The 17073-nt window shown below is 38.0% G+C and overlaps 1 protein-coding gene across 2 annotated transcripts; it reads right to left on the bottom strand.

The window, feature by feature from the left end:
- Positions 1-3473: 3473 nt before the first annotated feature.
- LOC125352947 (sodium-dependent phosphate transport protein 3) lies at positions 3474-16258 on the bottom strand. 2 transcript variants are annotated; one of them, XM_048348338.1, is made up of 12 exons: positions 16118-16258; positions 12574-12684; positions 10539-10750; positions 9629-9862; positions 9456-9543; positions 7831-7917; positions 6986-7101; positions 6718-6882; positions 6080-6212; positions 5857-6004; positions 5011-5101; positions 3474-3877 (listed from the first exon to the last, which is right to left on the bottom strand). In XM_048348338.1, the coding sequence occupies exons 2-12, from the start codon at positions 12599-12601 to the stop codon at positions 3743-3745; spliced, it is 1437 nt and encodes a 478-aa protein (XP_048204295.1). In that variant the 5' UTR covers positions 12602-12684; positions 16118-16258; the 3' UTR covers positions 3474-3742. The 2 variants fall into 2 exon arrangements, with proteins under 2 accessions (XP_048204295.1, XP_048204296.1); XM_048348339.1 differs by having other exon boundaries at positions 3737-3877; positions 4977-5101; positions 6718-6883; positions 6987-7101.
- Between the last annotated feature and the right edge of the window lie 815 nt (positions 16259-17073).

The following is a 17073-nucleotide window of genomic DNA, read 5'->3' as shown; positions in this document are numbered from 1 at the left end:
GCCAGCTGAATCCATTTTTCTGAGATGCTGGAGATTCTTGCTCAGTCACCAGGAAGACAGGGAAATCAGAAACAATGTTTGAAGGATCTAGGTACAGAGCTTGCTCATGTCTGGGTTTGGTCAGGCACTGCCCATTGAGATCAATCCCCTCCAAATGCCACAGCTGTTTTTCATTAGGACTCCTGACAACTGGATCATCTAGCATCATACTGATTTTGGCAAAGAGAAACAGGGCAACTTACATGATAACCTATGTCTCCAATAACAGCATTTATGCACACCTGGAGAACATGGCAGGTCTGGTTGCCAAAAAAACATAGATTGAGAAAAGCCATCTAATTCCCTTGTGGAGATTACTCATATAGATTCTGCTCTCTCTGTACACTCAATTAATTTAAATGATTTACTAGATTACTTGAAAAATCAAAATCTCCTGGTATATAGTTGAGGTTCTAAGAATTGCAGAAGCACCCAGAGCAAGAAAGAGTATGAAAAAAAAAAAAAAGCATTCTCACTTGGAGTTTGCTAAAAATAGGCAAGAGGCTGGGGATATAGCCTAGTGGCAAGAGTGCCTGCCTCGGATACACGAGGCCCTAGGTTCGATTCCCCAGCACCACATATACAGAAAACGGCCAGAAGCGGCGCTGTGGCTCAAGTGGCAGAGTGCTAGCCTTGAGCGGGAAGAAGCCAGGGACAGTGCTCAGGCCCTGAGTCCAAGCCCCAGGACTGGCCAAAAAAAAAAAAAAAAAAAAAAAAAAAGCTAAAAATAGGCAAGCATCTGGTTTAGGTAACATAGGTCCCATTCTCTAATCATTAAAAGAGAATTATTTAAACCTATTGCCAACATCTCTTGACCTTCCTTATCAGTGTTACAACTTTATTTTGGAAAATGATCCCTTACCCATTGTGCATAATAGGTAAGGAGAGTGAATCATGGAGTCCTGACTTCTTTCTGGAAGCTCAAAGAGACCATCAGTACTGTGCCCAACAGCATTCCAAGTTCCTGTTTAAACTAAGGAATGAACACTTTACCTAAATTTCACCAATATTGAACAGAGGGATGGGAGAATGGAGATTACAGATTCATCTGCATTGATTTCATCAATGAAGCAAGAAGTTCTTGCAGCAGCTACCTGCAGTTAACTTTTAGGGGTACCTGTTCTTTCAGTCTTTTCTTTGATCCTTGGAGCAGCTTCCACTTTAATTTCTTTGAACAAATCTATTTAATGGCTTGCCAACCAACTCAACCACAACACAAAATCTTCACCAAAAACAAAATCTTAAAAATTATTCTCACTATGAAAAGGGAAGTCAATATCATGGCTATAAATGATTGGCATCTCCTTTAAAAGACATTTTTCTCAAGAAAGTTCCTAAGATTCCTAAAACAACTTACAAATATTGAAATATGATAAACTTAGAGGAAAAGAGAACTGCTTCTACTTACTTATTTAATTAATTTTACTTGATGAGTCAGGTGCTGGAGGGCTCGCTCTTGTAATTCTAAATTACTCAGGAGGCTGAGATATGAGGATTGAAGTTTGAAGCCAACCCAGGTAGAAAACTCTGTGAGATTCCATTTCCAAAATAATCACTAAAAGTTAGTAGTAGAGTACCAATCTAACAAGCCAAAGCAGCTCAGGGCCCTGAATTCAAATCACAGAGTGGCAAAATGAAATAAAAAGTAAAAAACAAAACAAAACAATATGGCAGTATTTTAAAAAAGTACCAGAAGGAGTAGCTGCCACAATAGTTACAGCTTTAAAAATAAATAAGCCTTATCTGGGGATAGTCTTCAAACTCTTTTGATCGTGTGTTATATAAAAGTTTTGAAGACATTAGGTTCCCTATGAGCATTTTGAACTTGATAATTAAAGCTTTTCATTAAAATATAAATGAGTTTTATAAATAAAGGTAAACATTCATATTTTGGGGGCTTTTTCTGTGGTACTGGGTTTGAACTCAGGGTCTTACATTTGCAAGACAGGTACCTCTACCACTGAGCCACACTTCCAGTAATATTTTATGGGATAATGATGACAAATGAGTAGAATTAGAATAAATATCTCATGAGATAACTTGAATTTGGTAATAAACAATTTTAAACACTTTGTTTTATAATTCTACAAAAATCTAGAAGTCATCAGGTAATTTTTTTTTCTGAGGAGTTTATCAAATTTGACGCTCTAGGAAAATATTGCTGCTTCATGTGAACAAACCAGATCCTAATCTGTCTTATCTTAGTTTTGAGATCAGTTAGACTCTAGTCAATCTTCTCCTATATTAAAAACATAACACAGAAGATGAAGAAAAGGCTAGTTAACCGAGAACCATGGTGAAGGCTTTAATCATTAGCAGGTTATTCTCAAGTTAGTACTTGAAATTATTCCTTTGTTGACAAGGATCAAATATTTATACTTTAGGTATTGCACCAAAGTCCAAAGTAAGGTATGGGTGTGTGTGTGTGTGTGTGTGTGTGTGTGTGTGTGTGTGTGTGTGTGTGTAAGCCAGGGCCTGGGCACTATCCTAAAGCTTTTTTGCTGAAGGCTAGAACCCTACCACTTGAGCCACAGCTACATTTCTGGCATTTTTGGTGGTTAATTGGAGATAAGAATCACACAGTCTTTCCCACATGAGCTGTGAAACTCCATCCTCAGGTCTCAGCCTCCTGAGTAGCTAGGGTTACAGGTGTGAGCCATTGGAGCCTGGTGCCTTCCTATTTTAAAGTGGGAAGAAGGATGTTGTGGAGATGGGTACATTCACTCATGGGCAGTTTTAGGAAATAAATTAAAATGGACAGAAGTCGAAGAAGATCTTACAAAGTGTGTCTGTGTCTCCACCACCTAGAAGTCCATAGAGAAGCAAAATGAAAGGTCCATGGTAAATTAGTGAAAGGAAAATGGACAATAAGGTTCTGCCAAACCAATAAATCGGAGGGATTGCTAATAAAATACAAGTGCCAGTGGCTCACGCCTGTAATCCTAGCTACTCAGGAGGCTGAGATCTGAGGATCACAGTTTGAAGCCAGTTGGGGCAAAAAAGTTTCCAAGAGACTCTTATCTCCAATTCACCACTCAAAAACCAGAAGTGAAGTTGTCGCTCAAAGTGGCAGAGCACTAGCCTGGAGCAAAAGAGCTCAGGGACAGCTCCCAGGCCTCAGGTTCAAGCCCCATGACATAAAAAAAATAAAAAACAACAAATTGAAAATTGGTAAATAAAACTTAAGTAAATTCTAAGAGCATGAGCTGAAAAAGAAGAATACTTAAATACCAAGACCCTATACACTAAGTAGTAAGAGAAGAGTGGAAATTCTGGATTCAACAATTCAAAGGTCATTAAGTCTTTGGAGCATCTTGATGAAAACATGGAATTAAAGGTGGAAAGAATCATGACACCAACCTCAACCCTTCTACAAAAATTAGTTGGCTAACCAGACTTCTTCATCATATGTGAGACTAAAGGAAAGCAATTGTGTTTTGAAGAAGAAAATTTGTGGAGCAAAAATTCTGTTCAAAGCTAAATTAACATTTTAATACCTTAAGGCCCTATACTATGGTATAGGAACTATACTATGGAACTTTTCAACTGTTTTGAGACTCAGAGTATTATTCAAGGACTGTTCTAAAACAAGAAAATAATTCTGTTGAAATAATTTGAGAAGAGGAGGGTGGCCTATGATAAGCAAACAATGTTTACAAAGTTAAGGGTTGTGACTATATTTAAGTTTGTGACACTACATCTTTCAGAGGCGGGTAACAGGTCTTTCTTTGGCCCAGTCTTGGATTTGTGCTTGTCCAAATGTGAAGTAAAAGATGAGACCAAACATGTTGACAGCAGCAGACAGGAAAAATACATTCCTCCAGCCAGACTCAGAATCCTGAATACAAAAACAAATCCATAACAATTACTACTACCACAATTTCCTTCTCTCCTAATTAAAGAAATTTCATATTTTATATATTTCAATGCTGATCACAAGACTACAGAGAGAACAAGAAGCAAAATGACCCAAAATATACATTGGATTCTAAGTTGAGATGGCTGTTCTTTGAATAAAATAATAGATTATACTACACTAACATTTTTATAGAAGTTTGGATTTCAATATTCATGAAAATCTAGTAGTTCTCACAATTATGCCTAAAAGGGTATCGTTAAGATTTCATGTTTGTATCCTTCCTGTTTTGTTTTGTGCTTGGCTATTGATAGCAAGCATCACAACCCCTTAGAGAGACATATCAATGCAACATGACTGACATTTGGTCTTTCTTTCTGTGTGACCCTCCTTAGCATGCCCCAGTATATCATAGTTCACTGCCAGCATTACAGTCCCAGTGGATTTCTAGCAAGTTGGTCAAAAATTAACTTGGAAAGTAGGTCACATAGATATGTATTTTTTTAAAAAAACAAACAAAGTTTGCCTGGTAAGTTGACCCCTGTAGTTCTTCAACCCTAGCTTGGTTTTTGTCTTTTCATCTTCCTTTCTGTCCCACACATCCTGACCCTGACCAAGCTTCACTGACTATGCTCCCTGCATAGTATTCTTTCAACCTGCCATTTAATCTCTTTTGAAACTAGCCTTAGAATATCTTGCTTTCCCTTTTGCAATTTTTAAAAATTAGATTAATTGAATAGAATGTTCATGCTATTCCTCATCTCTGTCTTGATCACTTTCTACGCCTTAACATATATCATTCACTTTGGTCACATATATGAATTGTCTTAAGCTTTTCACCAGTAGGAAGTCATACATACTCTCTTTTATAGCCAAATAGCTCATTTCCATAAATGGAATATCTATTCATTTTGAGAAACTCAGCTTTTGTTTTCCTTGCCCTGGGAAACCTGGCTTACCAGAGTCTGATTTAAAGGCTGCCATGAATAGAGTATTTGTGTTGATATTGACACTTGCTTCCCCCAGCAGACCATACCATCTTTGAGAACACAGTGTTTATCTTCAATGCCTAAAACAATACCTGCCATTTGCAGATGTTCAATAACATGCCCAACCTGACTGATAAGGAATCCAGTGGTGGTTGAAGAGATGACTCCTGCAATAAGCCCGAATCCCCTTGAGATTCCCATGAGGAAACTTGCATGTCTGTGGAGAAGATCATTTTTATATAGAAAGCCACATATAGTTTGTACTACAACTCAACTTTAATGAAGCTCCTTTGTAATGGCAATATCTTTTTGGCTAGTACAGCTTTTTGAGCACCTTGAAGACATTCAGGGAGATGTTTATTTGCTAACCCTGAAACCACGTGTCCAACAAGTAAAAAACTATGATGACCAGATAAATAGTTTCTGTAGAATTGGATTTTTCCATCCTACCTCCCAGAGTAGAAAATTGTTTGTCCAAATACTATCTCTACCCTTATACTACCACACAACCCCCCCCCCACCCCCCACCCAGCCTCAGTCTCCTCTTGAATTAGAGGTAACAATAGAATCTATGTAATTTGGTTATGATGATTAAATGTGTTGATGTATGAGACCCTTTTAGCATAGCATTGGCTCATTGTGAGCACCTTCCTAAGTGGTAACTGTCATATTAGCTACAGACACTGTGGAAACTTCTAAAACACGTGTCCATGGGCCTTTTCCCAAAGCACACAGTTTAATCTCTGATTGAGAAACTTGAGCAACTTTTATCTAAATGATTACTAGCCAGGAATTGGAACTGTTTTTCTAAATATGCTACCTAAGGTCATGGCTGTGCCATTTCTAGTTATTTGTCATTCTGCCATCATGGAATGCATGCCAATAAGTACACAAAGGTTCTGCCCAATGAGGAACTAAGTCCAACATCTCTGGAGTGGTCTGCAGAAGGGAAAAAATAGGTAAATCCCTTACCTGGGAGCAACATCAAGGGTGTTGATGATAAACCCAGAGTCACACAGGTTGCTGGTTCCAGGAATAAGTATCAGCAAAATAATGGTCGTCATATAACTGGATGCCACAAAGGGCAGGGCCACAGCACAAAGGGATGGGAGGAGTAAGCCTGTATAACGAAGACATGATGTGAGGAGTCCTCTCAGACTACACTGGTTAACTGAGCCCACATATCTATCCTTACCTAGGGATGAGAAGAGTTTTCGCACGGCGATTAAGCTGAGAAGATTCCTGGAGAGAAGGAAATCTGCCAACTGACCTCCTAAAATTGTACAGCTTGAGGCAGCAATAAAAGGCAAAGAAGACAGAACCCCACTCTGAAGGAAGGAAATTTTTATGGAATACATTACAGAGGTGCAGATAAGCACTAACACTGATCAGTAAAGAAATACCAAGCCATTAGTCTACTGCTCAATGTTCTGAGTTGTTGGAGGGAAATCAGAGTCCTTTCCCGATGCTGGAAGAGTGCTGTCTCAAGCAAACAACCAGCACTGGATCATATTGGTTCCCAAAGAAAAGTGATAATAATGTCTGAGAGAATCTTAAGAATCCACGGGTGTGGCAATGTGGCAGTCTATCTAGTACAATGGTTAAAGACACAGATACTGGAATAGCTTTACCACTTAGAAGTTGCAAAACTTGAGGCAAGTTAACTCACCTCTATGTGTCACATTTCCACATCTATGAAATAGGAATCATTTCAGTGCCATTCTTAAGGGCATTGTGAATGGTAAATTGTTGTATTTAATGCTGGAAAATTACAGCAGCACAGGACTATTGTTCATACTGTCATGTTCAGAGAAGATTAGGAAGCATACTCACATCTCTGATGTTAACGTGGAGCACAGTGCTGATGTACGTTGGTAGATACGTTATAATAATGGTGCATAACCAGAAATGGCTGAAAAACCCTATGAAAATGGCCCAAAGTGGTAGACATCTGACCATAGCCTTTATGGGAACAGATCGTCTAGGAGAACTGGACTGGAAAGAAATATCTAATCAACAAAGGAATCAGAACAGATCAGAGAATGTCTTTTCCCCTGGAAACTTTGGTAGGGTCCCCAGGAGAAGGGTGGGCATACTCTACCTGAGTCAGGGAGGACACAATGTATTCTTTTTCCCTGACACTAATACATGGGTGATTCAGGGGATCATCATAAATCACTGTGAACCACAGGAGACAGCAGACGCAGCCGATGCTCCCTGGGAAGTAGGGACAAACTTAGTATTCAGGTAGAGTTGAATACTTCCCTGTGAAGTCCTATACCTTTCTCTAACACTTACATCAAATCTTGGTCATTAAATTTTCTCATTTCTCCCTTTCCATCCTACAAACCTCTTTCTTCCATTGAAGCTTCCATTGCCTTTGGTCAATATCAGAAACTCTGGTATGAGCCTGAACATGAACCATTTCAGAGCTGATTAATTAGCCTGAAGAGGCCCATAGTGTTACAGGGGTTTTAGTAGTACCAACTTAATACAGACATCATTATCTTATTTTAGAAAATCTAAGTCAAAGAGTAGTTATACATGTATGAACCAACCTGTCCTGAAGTCAGCGAGTTAAGGAAAAAATTCAGTACATTTGCAAGACAATGTTATTTGTTTCTAAACTATACAACTAGTAGAGATTCTGAGCAGATGCTAGGGACACAATGGTAGTGCTTCATTACAGATTTCCAAGAAGTTGGCATCATGTACAGTGTCAACTCCTTTGCCTCTTGGTGCAGTTTTCCCAAAACACCAAGTAGGTGTTATATAGACTACATTAAAATAAAGCTAACAACCCTCAACATTTTTCATTATTTTCCATGTAACAGAGGATATTTTATTTTATATGAAAGAATAGAAATGTGTATATTAAATTATGTGTATATTAAAATAAATGCCCAGGAAATAGAAGTGTTAGCAATTTAGGAGAAAGTGACTCACCAAAGATGTAGAAGATAAAAGGCCAGCCCAATGTCTGTGAGATTAATCCCCCCACACAGAGGATGATGAAGGACCCAAATGCTGCCCCTAAAGATAAGAGAGAAACACAAAAATAACAAAGGTTGAGACTGTGTGGCCTCAGTGGACATTGTCCCAACAGCAAGATGGCCGGAGTAGAAAGACTAAGTGATACGGGTGCTTGTTCCTGCTCACAAATCTTCCCCAATAACATCATGTGAAATAATTAGCAATAATGAATAATGCTAATTCATTGGATCCTCAACATCCATGTTAAACTCCAAATTTTTTAATTTTTCACTGAAGCTCATTGCAATCACATCTGATAATTATGTCCTCATGTCATGATGTAAAATGAAATTAGGTGGAGAAAAAGAAAGACTTGCAAAAATTAAGGACATATAGTCCTTGCCTCCATGGAACTTTTGGCCCAGTTGGAGAGAAAAATGTGAACAAAACTGACTATTTTTTACAGATATAATATAATGTAGACTTTGGACTTGGTTTTAAAAAAATCATCTTTGACGGAATCTCACAGTGAGAAATGCATTTTACTGGCAATGCAACATATGCCAAATATGCACAAATCTAGTACACATACAGCTCACATGTGCCTCAAAGTTTGATGAACTAATAGTTAACTTTACTAAGTACAAAACATCCCAACATCCTATCCTATGCATTTTATGGGAGAAGAAGGTTAGATGAAACCATGTAAAAAAAGAAAGACAAACCGAGATTATCTGCAAACAGAAGAGGAGCTGTCAATGAGAATGGAAAGAAGCAAGAAAGCAAGAGAGTTGCTATGAGGCACTAGTCTGGGGGGTGGGGGTGGGGTATGTGTTGGACCTAAGAATGAGAAACTTCATAAAGTCTGTTCTGTTTTTCAAGAATACAGTGTAAGGTTTTTAGGTCGTTCTTCCTCATGTTTCTCCTAATAATATCATGGGAGATAATTGACATTAATACATAATAGTGATATCGCATAAAAATTCTCCAAGAGCTCCTTAATACCAATATAACTAACTCTAAATCTCTTGGCTTGTCACTCACACTCTCTGCAGTCACAGTTCACTAGTATGTCTTTAGACAATGTGATAACACTCTAGAGGCCTAAGTAAGATTACTGAGACATAATTGGCTGAGTTCAGTTCTACTAGCTATTTGTACCTGGGCCATTCACTTAATCTCTACATACCTTAACTACCCTCTCTGGAAAATAAGCATTGCAGAATTATACATCAGGTATTTACTGCTCAGAATTGTAAAGAACTCAGAATAATTCCAACATTTTTAAACAATGTGTGTTCTGATAGCCTTATTTTTGCCTTCAGCATATTTGCTAAAAAGATGTTGATAAATTTCACTTGATCTTTTTTTACGTCTATGTAATTCTTAAAGCTCCAACCTTTTTTCCTACAAGACTGTTTTGACTATCCTAGTTCAAAATGGTTTTCTTCTGCTTTTGAGTCTCAGTGTTTTTCTAACTTAGTTATTCTTGTATTGTTGAACTTTTCTGTAGGAAGTTTCCCCCTCATGCCTAAGCCATATGATTCATAGAATGGATAGGAAATAGATGAAAAACTGACTCACAGACCCAACCTTACCTGATCCTGCAATGCTGGTGAGCTTGCTTCGTTCAAGTGGAGGAGCCCATTTTGCCCAAATTGTAAACTGACCTGTCCATGCCATTCCCTGAAATAGAAATTACAATGATTTTTGCACTTTTGTACAATTTGGTAAACTGTAACCCACTCAGAATGACAAAGTAACTTGATACCTGGGCCATGCCCTGGATTGTCCGAATCACAATGACCAAACTCACTCCCAAGTCAGCAGCCAATGGTGTAAAAAGAGTGAGAAGAGAAGAAATCAGCAAACCAGCACCAAGCATGTGTTTTGCTCCAAGTACCCCTGCTAAATATCCACTTGGGATCAGTGTCATTATTATTCCATAGCTGATGGAGCTAAAGATGATACCCTGAGTCACTGGGCTCCACTGATATACAGAGGCCTAGGGAAAACACGGAAAAAAAAAATCTTTGCTAAGTCCTTTTATGAAAATCTGTTTTTAAATAGAATTGCTTAAAGTTGAGGAGGCCTTACTATAAAATAGCTACTGTAGCTTTTTACCATTTTATACCTAAGACATTCTACTCTTCCCAAATATCCAATTCTACCAGCAATTTGCTTTCCTTAGAAGAGGAAAACAAGAGAGACAAAGAAAAGAAACAAGGGTCAATGGTTACATAGATCCATGAGGACAAGGAAAATTCATTCTCATTGGATAACATAGACTAAAGCGGTGGCATTTGAGATGATATCAAATAATCAGAAACTAAGGCTGACTCTGATTGGTTCAAAGCAAAGACTTTCCCTAGCCATGGATAGATAGGACACAAATCAAATTGATTAACTGAGAAAGCTGCTCCTAGATGGTAACTAATTCTTCACTAACAATACCTAATACTCTATTTGGTCCCTTTTAGAAGTTTTCATATTTTTCTTACACTTGCCTTACCTTATGATAATATTAAGCTTAGCGAAGAATTATTATTACAGAGGCAAGCAATGTCTGAAAAATAATTTCAGTCCTTTTGAGTTTGAAACTGAAAAGTTGTAATTTCAGAGTCTTCAGAATGAAAATCTAAGCCTTCTTTCAACAGAGTCTTGCTCTCCAACATACTTACCCTTGCATGAAATTCCTTAATAGAGCTGTTCTGATTGTTGAGGCTGTCTATCCAGTGTTCCTCTGTGGAGGCATTAGCCGGACCATGCAGCTGAGTGATGTTCACCATGGCAATGATTGCAATGCTTAGACTCACTCGCTGGGTTATCATAGTGAAGTTGGAAAAGTGCATGATGAGAGCCAGCCCATAGCGTAATGAACAGAAAGGTGGCCCTAGAGAGTATAAAGATATCCAATAAGCTTTTTGATGAGATTCTTTTCTTTCCATTTCTCCCACTATTAAACCTGACAGAACTTCAAATGATATCATGTGATATCACTGTCCTTTTTCATCAAAGTAACAATTTCTACAAACTTCCTTTCTCATATTCTTCAGCTGCTTTCAATCCAACACATCTGAGATCTTATAATTAAGAAAAGTACATATGATCTTCTTTTAGAGGTAGAAGAAACATCATAAATAGAGGAAAAACCTAAATGCAACATATTGATGTCACATTACTCCAAAATAAAATAAGTGGGGAAAATGATGGAAGAGCCAATGACAAAAGCCATGTCAGTAGCCCAAGTCATGCCCATTTATTTGTCACAACACTTGAGTTTATGCATCAAAAGCTGCCTTTGAATTATGCCTTTCAAAAGAGTGCCCTTTTGAAATATCTGAAAGACAATAATTTACTTTCTAATCGGAATGCTCTCTTTCCTTATTTTTGAGACAGGATGTTGCTATGTTGTCCCAGTTGGACTGGAGCTCCTAAGTTCAAATGATCCTCCCACCTCAGCCTCTTGGGCAGCTGGGACTACAACAATGTACCACCATGCTCAACTGAAAGTTAGTACTTCAAATTTCTATGAATATTTCTACTACTTCCAATAAGTCTATGGTTTTGGTGTTGTATCAGTTGACCCTGCCTTCATTATGTTCCACTTTTTAAGAATTGATTAATATGTAGAAACACTTTTATTATGTATGTTCATAAAATAATGCACAGTATTCAATATACAGAAAGATAGTACACACACACACACACACACACATTTCCTCATAAAGTAAAATAATAGGGCAATATTGGAAAGGTTGCCATGTGACAGATGGATTAGGTTTTATTTGGCATATCTGGAGAACTGTGACCAAAACGACACAACTAGAACATCTGGAAACAGACAAAATTATAGTAGAAGCAATAAGCTTTACTAGTCAAGTAGGCCCAGGAGTAGAACTGGGTGCCTACAGATGAGTTGTTTCCATATTACTGTAGGCTTACATACTTGGAGGAAACAGGCTGCCTCTAGGCTGATGTCTCTTTTTTTTTTTTTTTTTGGCCAGTCCTGGGCCTTGGACTCAGGGCCTGAGCACTGTCCCTGGCTTCTTCCCGCTCAAGGCTAGCACTCTGCCTCTTGAGCCATAGCGCCGCTTCTGGCCGTTTTTCTGTATATGTGGTGCTGGGGAATCGAACCTAGGGCCTCGTGTATCCGAGGCAGGCACTCTTGCCACTAGGCTATATCCCCAGCCCTAGGCTGATGTCTCTTGAAGGAGGGACTCACACATAGGTTGGGAGTTTGTAGGTTAAGAGTTTGTTTAAAAATTACTTTTTCAATGCAGTCATAAAATTCAATGCCTATCCAGTAAAACTAGGAAACCTGAGGAGAGGGGGTATACTGGGAGGGATGGGGAGAATAATGAAAGGGTGACATTGATCAAGATGTTTCATAATTTTAAATTGATTTGTCAAATGGCAATCCCTTTGTACACTACATAAAAATAATAAAAATTTAATTTTAAAAGAAATAAATTAAGAGCACCTAAGATAAACAAATATACAAACACATAAAAATTACATTTTCAAAATTCATTCCATCCTGATTCCAGGTCATCTGGCTCAAATTCTGATGAGGAAATCTGTGGGGTTCCTTAAAGAAAGAGAAGCAGCTGAGTCTGTTGTTATGCTAGGTATCTCTGCAAGGAACTGCATAATGGAAAAAGTAGGAGAAAGCAGAGGTTTGAAGAACAGTGAAAGTGAAAACAGACAATTTACCTTTCCTGGTGGTAGGTTTCTTATCCATTTAGCTTCTTCAGGAAATGGTACCACACTTGCTGGTGGAGTTTCCCTCTTCCCCAATTCTCTTTTACCACGAGAAGCTTTTATCTATGGGGAAACATAATACAAAATATGACACAAAAATAGTTTTCCCTGGTTAAAGTTGCCAACTCTCAGTTTCAGTAAAGGGCTTCATTATATATTATTATATATTATATTCATTATATATCTATACTAGATCTATTATATATATAGATGTTTTAAAGTTCTAAAGTTCTAAAGTTTTAAATTCAGGGTCTTGCACAGAGAGCCAATGCTCTACTGATGATATATATTCCTAACTCCCTATCCATATAAGTTCTCACCCAACACAACTATAGAATTCCAATTTCCTGAGTGCTACAATTAATAGATATTTTCTTATTTGATTACAATGGGCCCAAACAGAGGCTCAACTACCAGGGAGAGCAAATCCTCACAGACCAGATATGGACTAACTCTGATCTGAAAGGCGTTCAAATCTTGTTTGCATCTGTATAACATGAGGAGTTTAACCCACAGGTCTGTAATACTCAGATTCTAGCTAAAGCCATTTGGTTCCCAAACTGAAGTCTGGAATATATTCTACTGGGTTTGTCTTGTTTGTAAGATCCTATGTCTTGACTGAGGGCAGCTTTTTTAACTGTATAGGAAGGAAGCTACTAGTACTTATATGCCACTTAAAACTTCCTTTTCAAACTCTCCATCAAATCTGATAAACACCAAGCTGTAGAGCTAAAAGAGACTATGAGGTTCTCTGGCTCTGACGTTCATTTTATTGATGAGAAAACTGATGGGCAGAAAATCTGAGAAGTTGCGTCAAGCCACACAGTTCACAGAGCCAGCACCGGGTCTCCTACGGTCCGGACTGTAGCTCATTCTGACTATTAATACCACTTCCCTTTTCTTTTCTTTTTTTTTTTTTTTTTGGCCAGTCCTGGGCCTTGGACTCAGGGCCTGAGCACTGTCCCTGGCTTCTTCCCGCTCAAGGCTAGCACTCTGCCACTTGAGCCACAGCGCCGCTTCTGGCCGTTTTCTGTATATGTGGTGCTGGGGAATCGAACCTAGGGCCTCATGTATCCGAGGCAGGCACTCTTGCCACTAGGCTATAACCCCAGCCCCCCTTTTCTTTTCTTAATATATAAAACATAAGCTTAAACTACAATAAGGTAGCTTTATTTTGAGGTATTTTAGATGGGATTTTCTGTTTTAAGTCCAGTTTAAAGCATGCATTCTAGAAGGAAATTAAATTATTATAAATACTTTAAATTCAGCTTCCAATAGTAAGCAAAAACATGCAAGCAAATAAACCTTCTGGGTTGTTTTGTTTTTGCTTTTTCTATTAGTGGAATTGTAATTATAAGCCTATTATGTCAATTTTCCTTCTGATTCTCTGTTTCTCTGTGATGGGAAGGATTAAAAACCCTTCAGAGCTATTATGGTATCAAATATTACTTTGAATTTTGTCTTAGTCATTCTCAATTATCATGTATTTTTTTCCTAGTCATGAAACAAAGATTGAAATCAAGCTAACATCACAATCCATTCTAAACTGTTGTCTTTCTGTGACATAATACTGAAAAGTACATTTCTAAAGGAATCACAGGGTCTTATGAAATAATAAAGTATGAGCACAGGTATAATTGGTATGCCCTTAAAGACAGTCGAATAATTCTTAGTCGAAAAAGAAACAATTGAGTACATATAATTCTTTCAAGAATCTTTCCATTCAGAAGTGATACTTACTAAATAAAGCAGTGAATCTAGTGTCAAAGTTGTAAGTAGAGAAAACTTAAGGTGAAATAATTAAAGGGAAAATTTCTTCATAAAACATTTTATCAAGGCATATATATTGTGTTTTGGAAAAAAAATTAGTAATATATACATTATGCATAAAGAAGGATTCCCCCCCCCCCCCCATTCTTCCTTGTTGAGAACATAGAACATACATTACAATGGTCTTTCTACTACTCTTTGGTTTTGGTTTTTTGGGGTTGTTTTTTTTTTTTTTTTTTTTTTTTTTTTTTTTTTTTGCCAGTCCTGGGGCTTGGACTCAGGGCCTGAGCACTGTCCCTGGCTTCTTTTTGCTCAAGGCTAGCACTCTGCCACTTGAGCCACAGCGCCACTTCTGGCCGTTTTCTGTATATGTGGTGCTGGGGAATTGAACCCAGGGCCTCATGTATAGGAGGCAAGCACTCATGCCACTAGGCCATATCCCCCGCCCCGTTTCTACTACTCTTTGATTTCTCCTGACAGCCTGCCTTTCTTGCATCATCTTTGTTAGCCAAATCTCCTGATTTACTCAGAGTAAATATGACACATAGTTCAAAGACCATCATACCTTAGTTCAGAAGGTGTCCAGGGACTGAATTTTGTTTTGCCATTTCTCATCTATGTAAACATCAAAAAGTGTCATAAACTCTTAGAGATTTAATTGTCTCACAAGAAAAAAAATGGAGATGATATTACTTCACACAGCTGTTTGAAATGGAAACAAGGGCATGAGACATGCCTTGGACAGCATAAAATATCATGTAGCATAAAACATTATTGATATTAAAAAATAGCAATTATAACTAACCACCACGATAGCAGCACTCAGGCTCTTTCAGATCCACGGATCTTTCATCAAATAAAAACTACATTTATAAAAGTGCTTTTGGTTGCTTGCTAAATTGGTTTTCAATGTTTCCTTTTACAAGTGGGCTCTCTAGCCTTGAATCCACAATATCAATGAGAGAATATCTTGACACAAATATCAGAGCACATAAGAAATAAGTCATTTAGTGTTAGTAAAACTATAGACTCCTCACTCGCTTACCTTTCTGAATGCTTGATACTTCAGAATGAAAGTGGTCATTCCCACATATCATTTATGTCATGCCTTCATTTAATTTATAAATTTAATCACACAAAAAAGAAAATATATACTGAGCTGCAAAAGTGGGCAATTCTACAAGGAAGGATTATGACAAAACCAAGGTGCAGTTTTAGCACCTTGAAGGGCTCACAACTCAGGAAGTTCTCAGAAATACCTGGGTGCCTTTTCTCCCAGCTGTGCTTTAGAAATGGGGTGGGTTTTTTTTTTCTGCCTAGGTTGAAACAAGTTACCTTTACTGAATCTCTTCCCTCTAGTTTTCTGTCATATTACTGATACATTCTAACCATAACATCTCTGGGCAGTGTTTCTTAGCAATATTAAGAGGAAAATATGTAAATGATGTCTACAAACATGCATGTCTTCTTGCTCTCCATCTTATTCAACTCTGGTTGTAGTCTCCTTTCCCTGAGAAGTCATTTCAAGTATGTGTAGACATCTGAAAAGTATCATAAATCACAGTCCTAAACCACAATCTTGCTGGATTTCATCCCATATGCCATCCCATAACCAAAGCCATTTCAACTCATCAATGTGTCATAATCAGTACTCATAGAATCCTCAGGGAAATGACCATTGTACACAAAGTCCACTGGCATACACCAAAACAAGAAGAGCACTTACCTTCACCATTAAATCCGTATTTTAAGCCCTAAATTAGAAGGCTAATTTGAAAGAAAGAAAAAAAAAGGTGTTTCTGTCCTGTCTTCCATTTCAAATGCTGCTGCAAGGGATCATAGGGATAAATAATAAGCCACGCAAGAGTCAGTCAGCACCAGATATGACCCTATGATCCAGCACAGAGGCTGGATTTGGCTATCCCAATTAATTTTTAACTTCATTTGCAAATGCTACTATGTCACTTGTGTTTTTCTGCTTTGAACGATGCCATAGCCATTGAGTCAACAAGCCTTTCTCCTGACAGGAAAGCCTCATGGCATGGAAGAAAGGGTGGGGGTCCTGAGACTGGAGAGGTAGGGTCAAGCGGACCCTTCATTTCCTGAGGTTTTCTGTGACCTGGACAAGTCATTCAAACTTTTTGACTTAGTTTCTGCCATACTAAAGCAAAAGTTGAAATATTCCGTTAATAGCTTATTAGATCATTGATATGAAATACATTTGCTAACTAGTAGAGGGTCCTTAATAAAAGAGATGTCCCTATTAAGAGGTTTGATCAGGTCAGCTAGATTATCCTGAAGCATTTGGTGCTCACAGCTTAATAGATGTGAATTCTGATCACTGATAAATTCCTATAAAGCTACCCTGTACCCTCCCTTTTTATTTCTTTTCTGTGTCCATCCTAATACCCATCTTCCTGGTGACTGGATTGGGTTGGTGTTGTATTTGTGATTCTTAATCTTGGGAGTGTGGCTGGTATTGGGTCTTCCTGCCTTTGACTCTCATGAAACAAGGGGGAAAACTATCCTCTCTGGCTGTATCATCTTTAAATTGCCTTAGTTGAGCTCGGTTGGCACAATCAATCCTATTTTACCCCTCAAGAGGACCTAGTAAAATCAGCACCTTAACCAGGCTTCTTGATCTATATTAATTTTCTATTGACACTGTAATAAATTGCAACA

This window comes from Perognathus longimembris, chromosome 6 (genome assembly GCF_023159225.1).
Source record: "Perognathus longimembris pacificus isolate PPM17 chromosome 6, ASM2315922v1, whole genome shotgun sequence".
NCBI lineage: Eukaryota > Metazoa > Chordata > Mammalia > Rodentia > Heteromyidae > Perognathus > Perognathus longimembris.
Note: the sequence above shows the minus strand (reverse complement) of the source record. Positions and strands in the feature narration are given on the sequence as shown.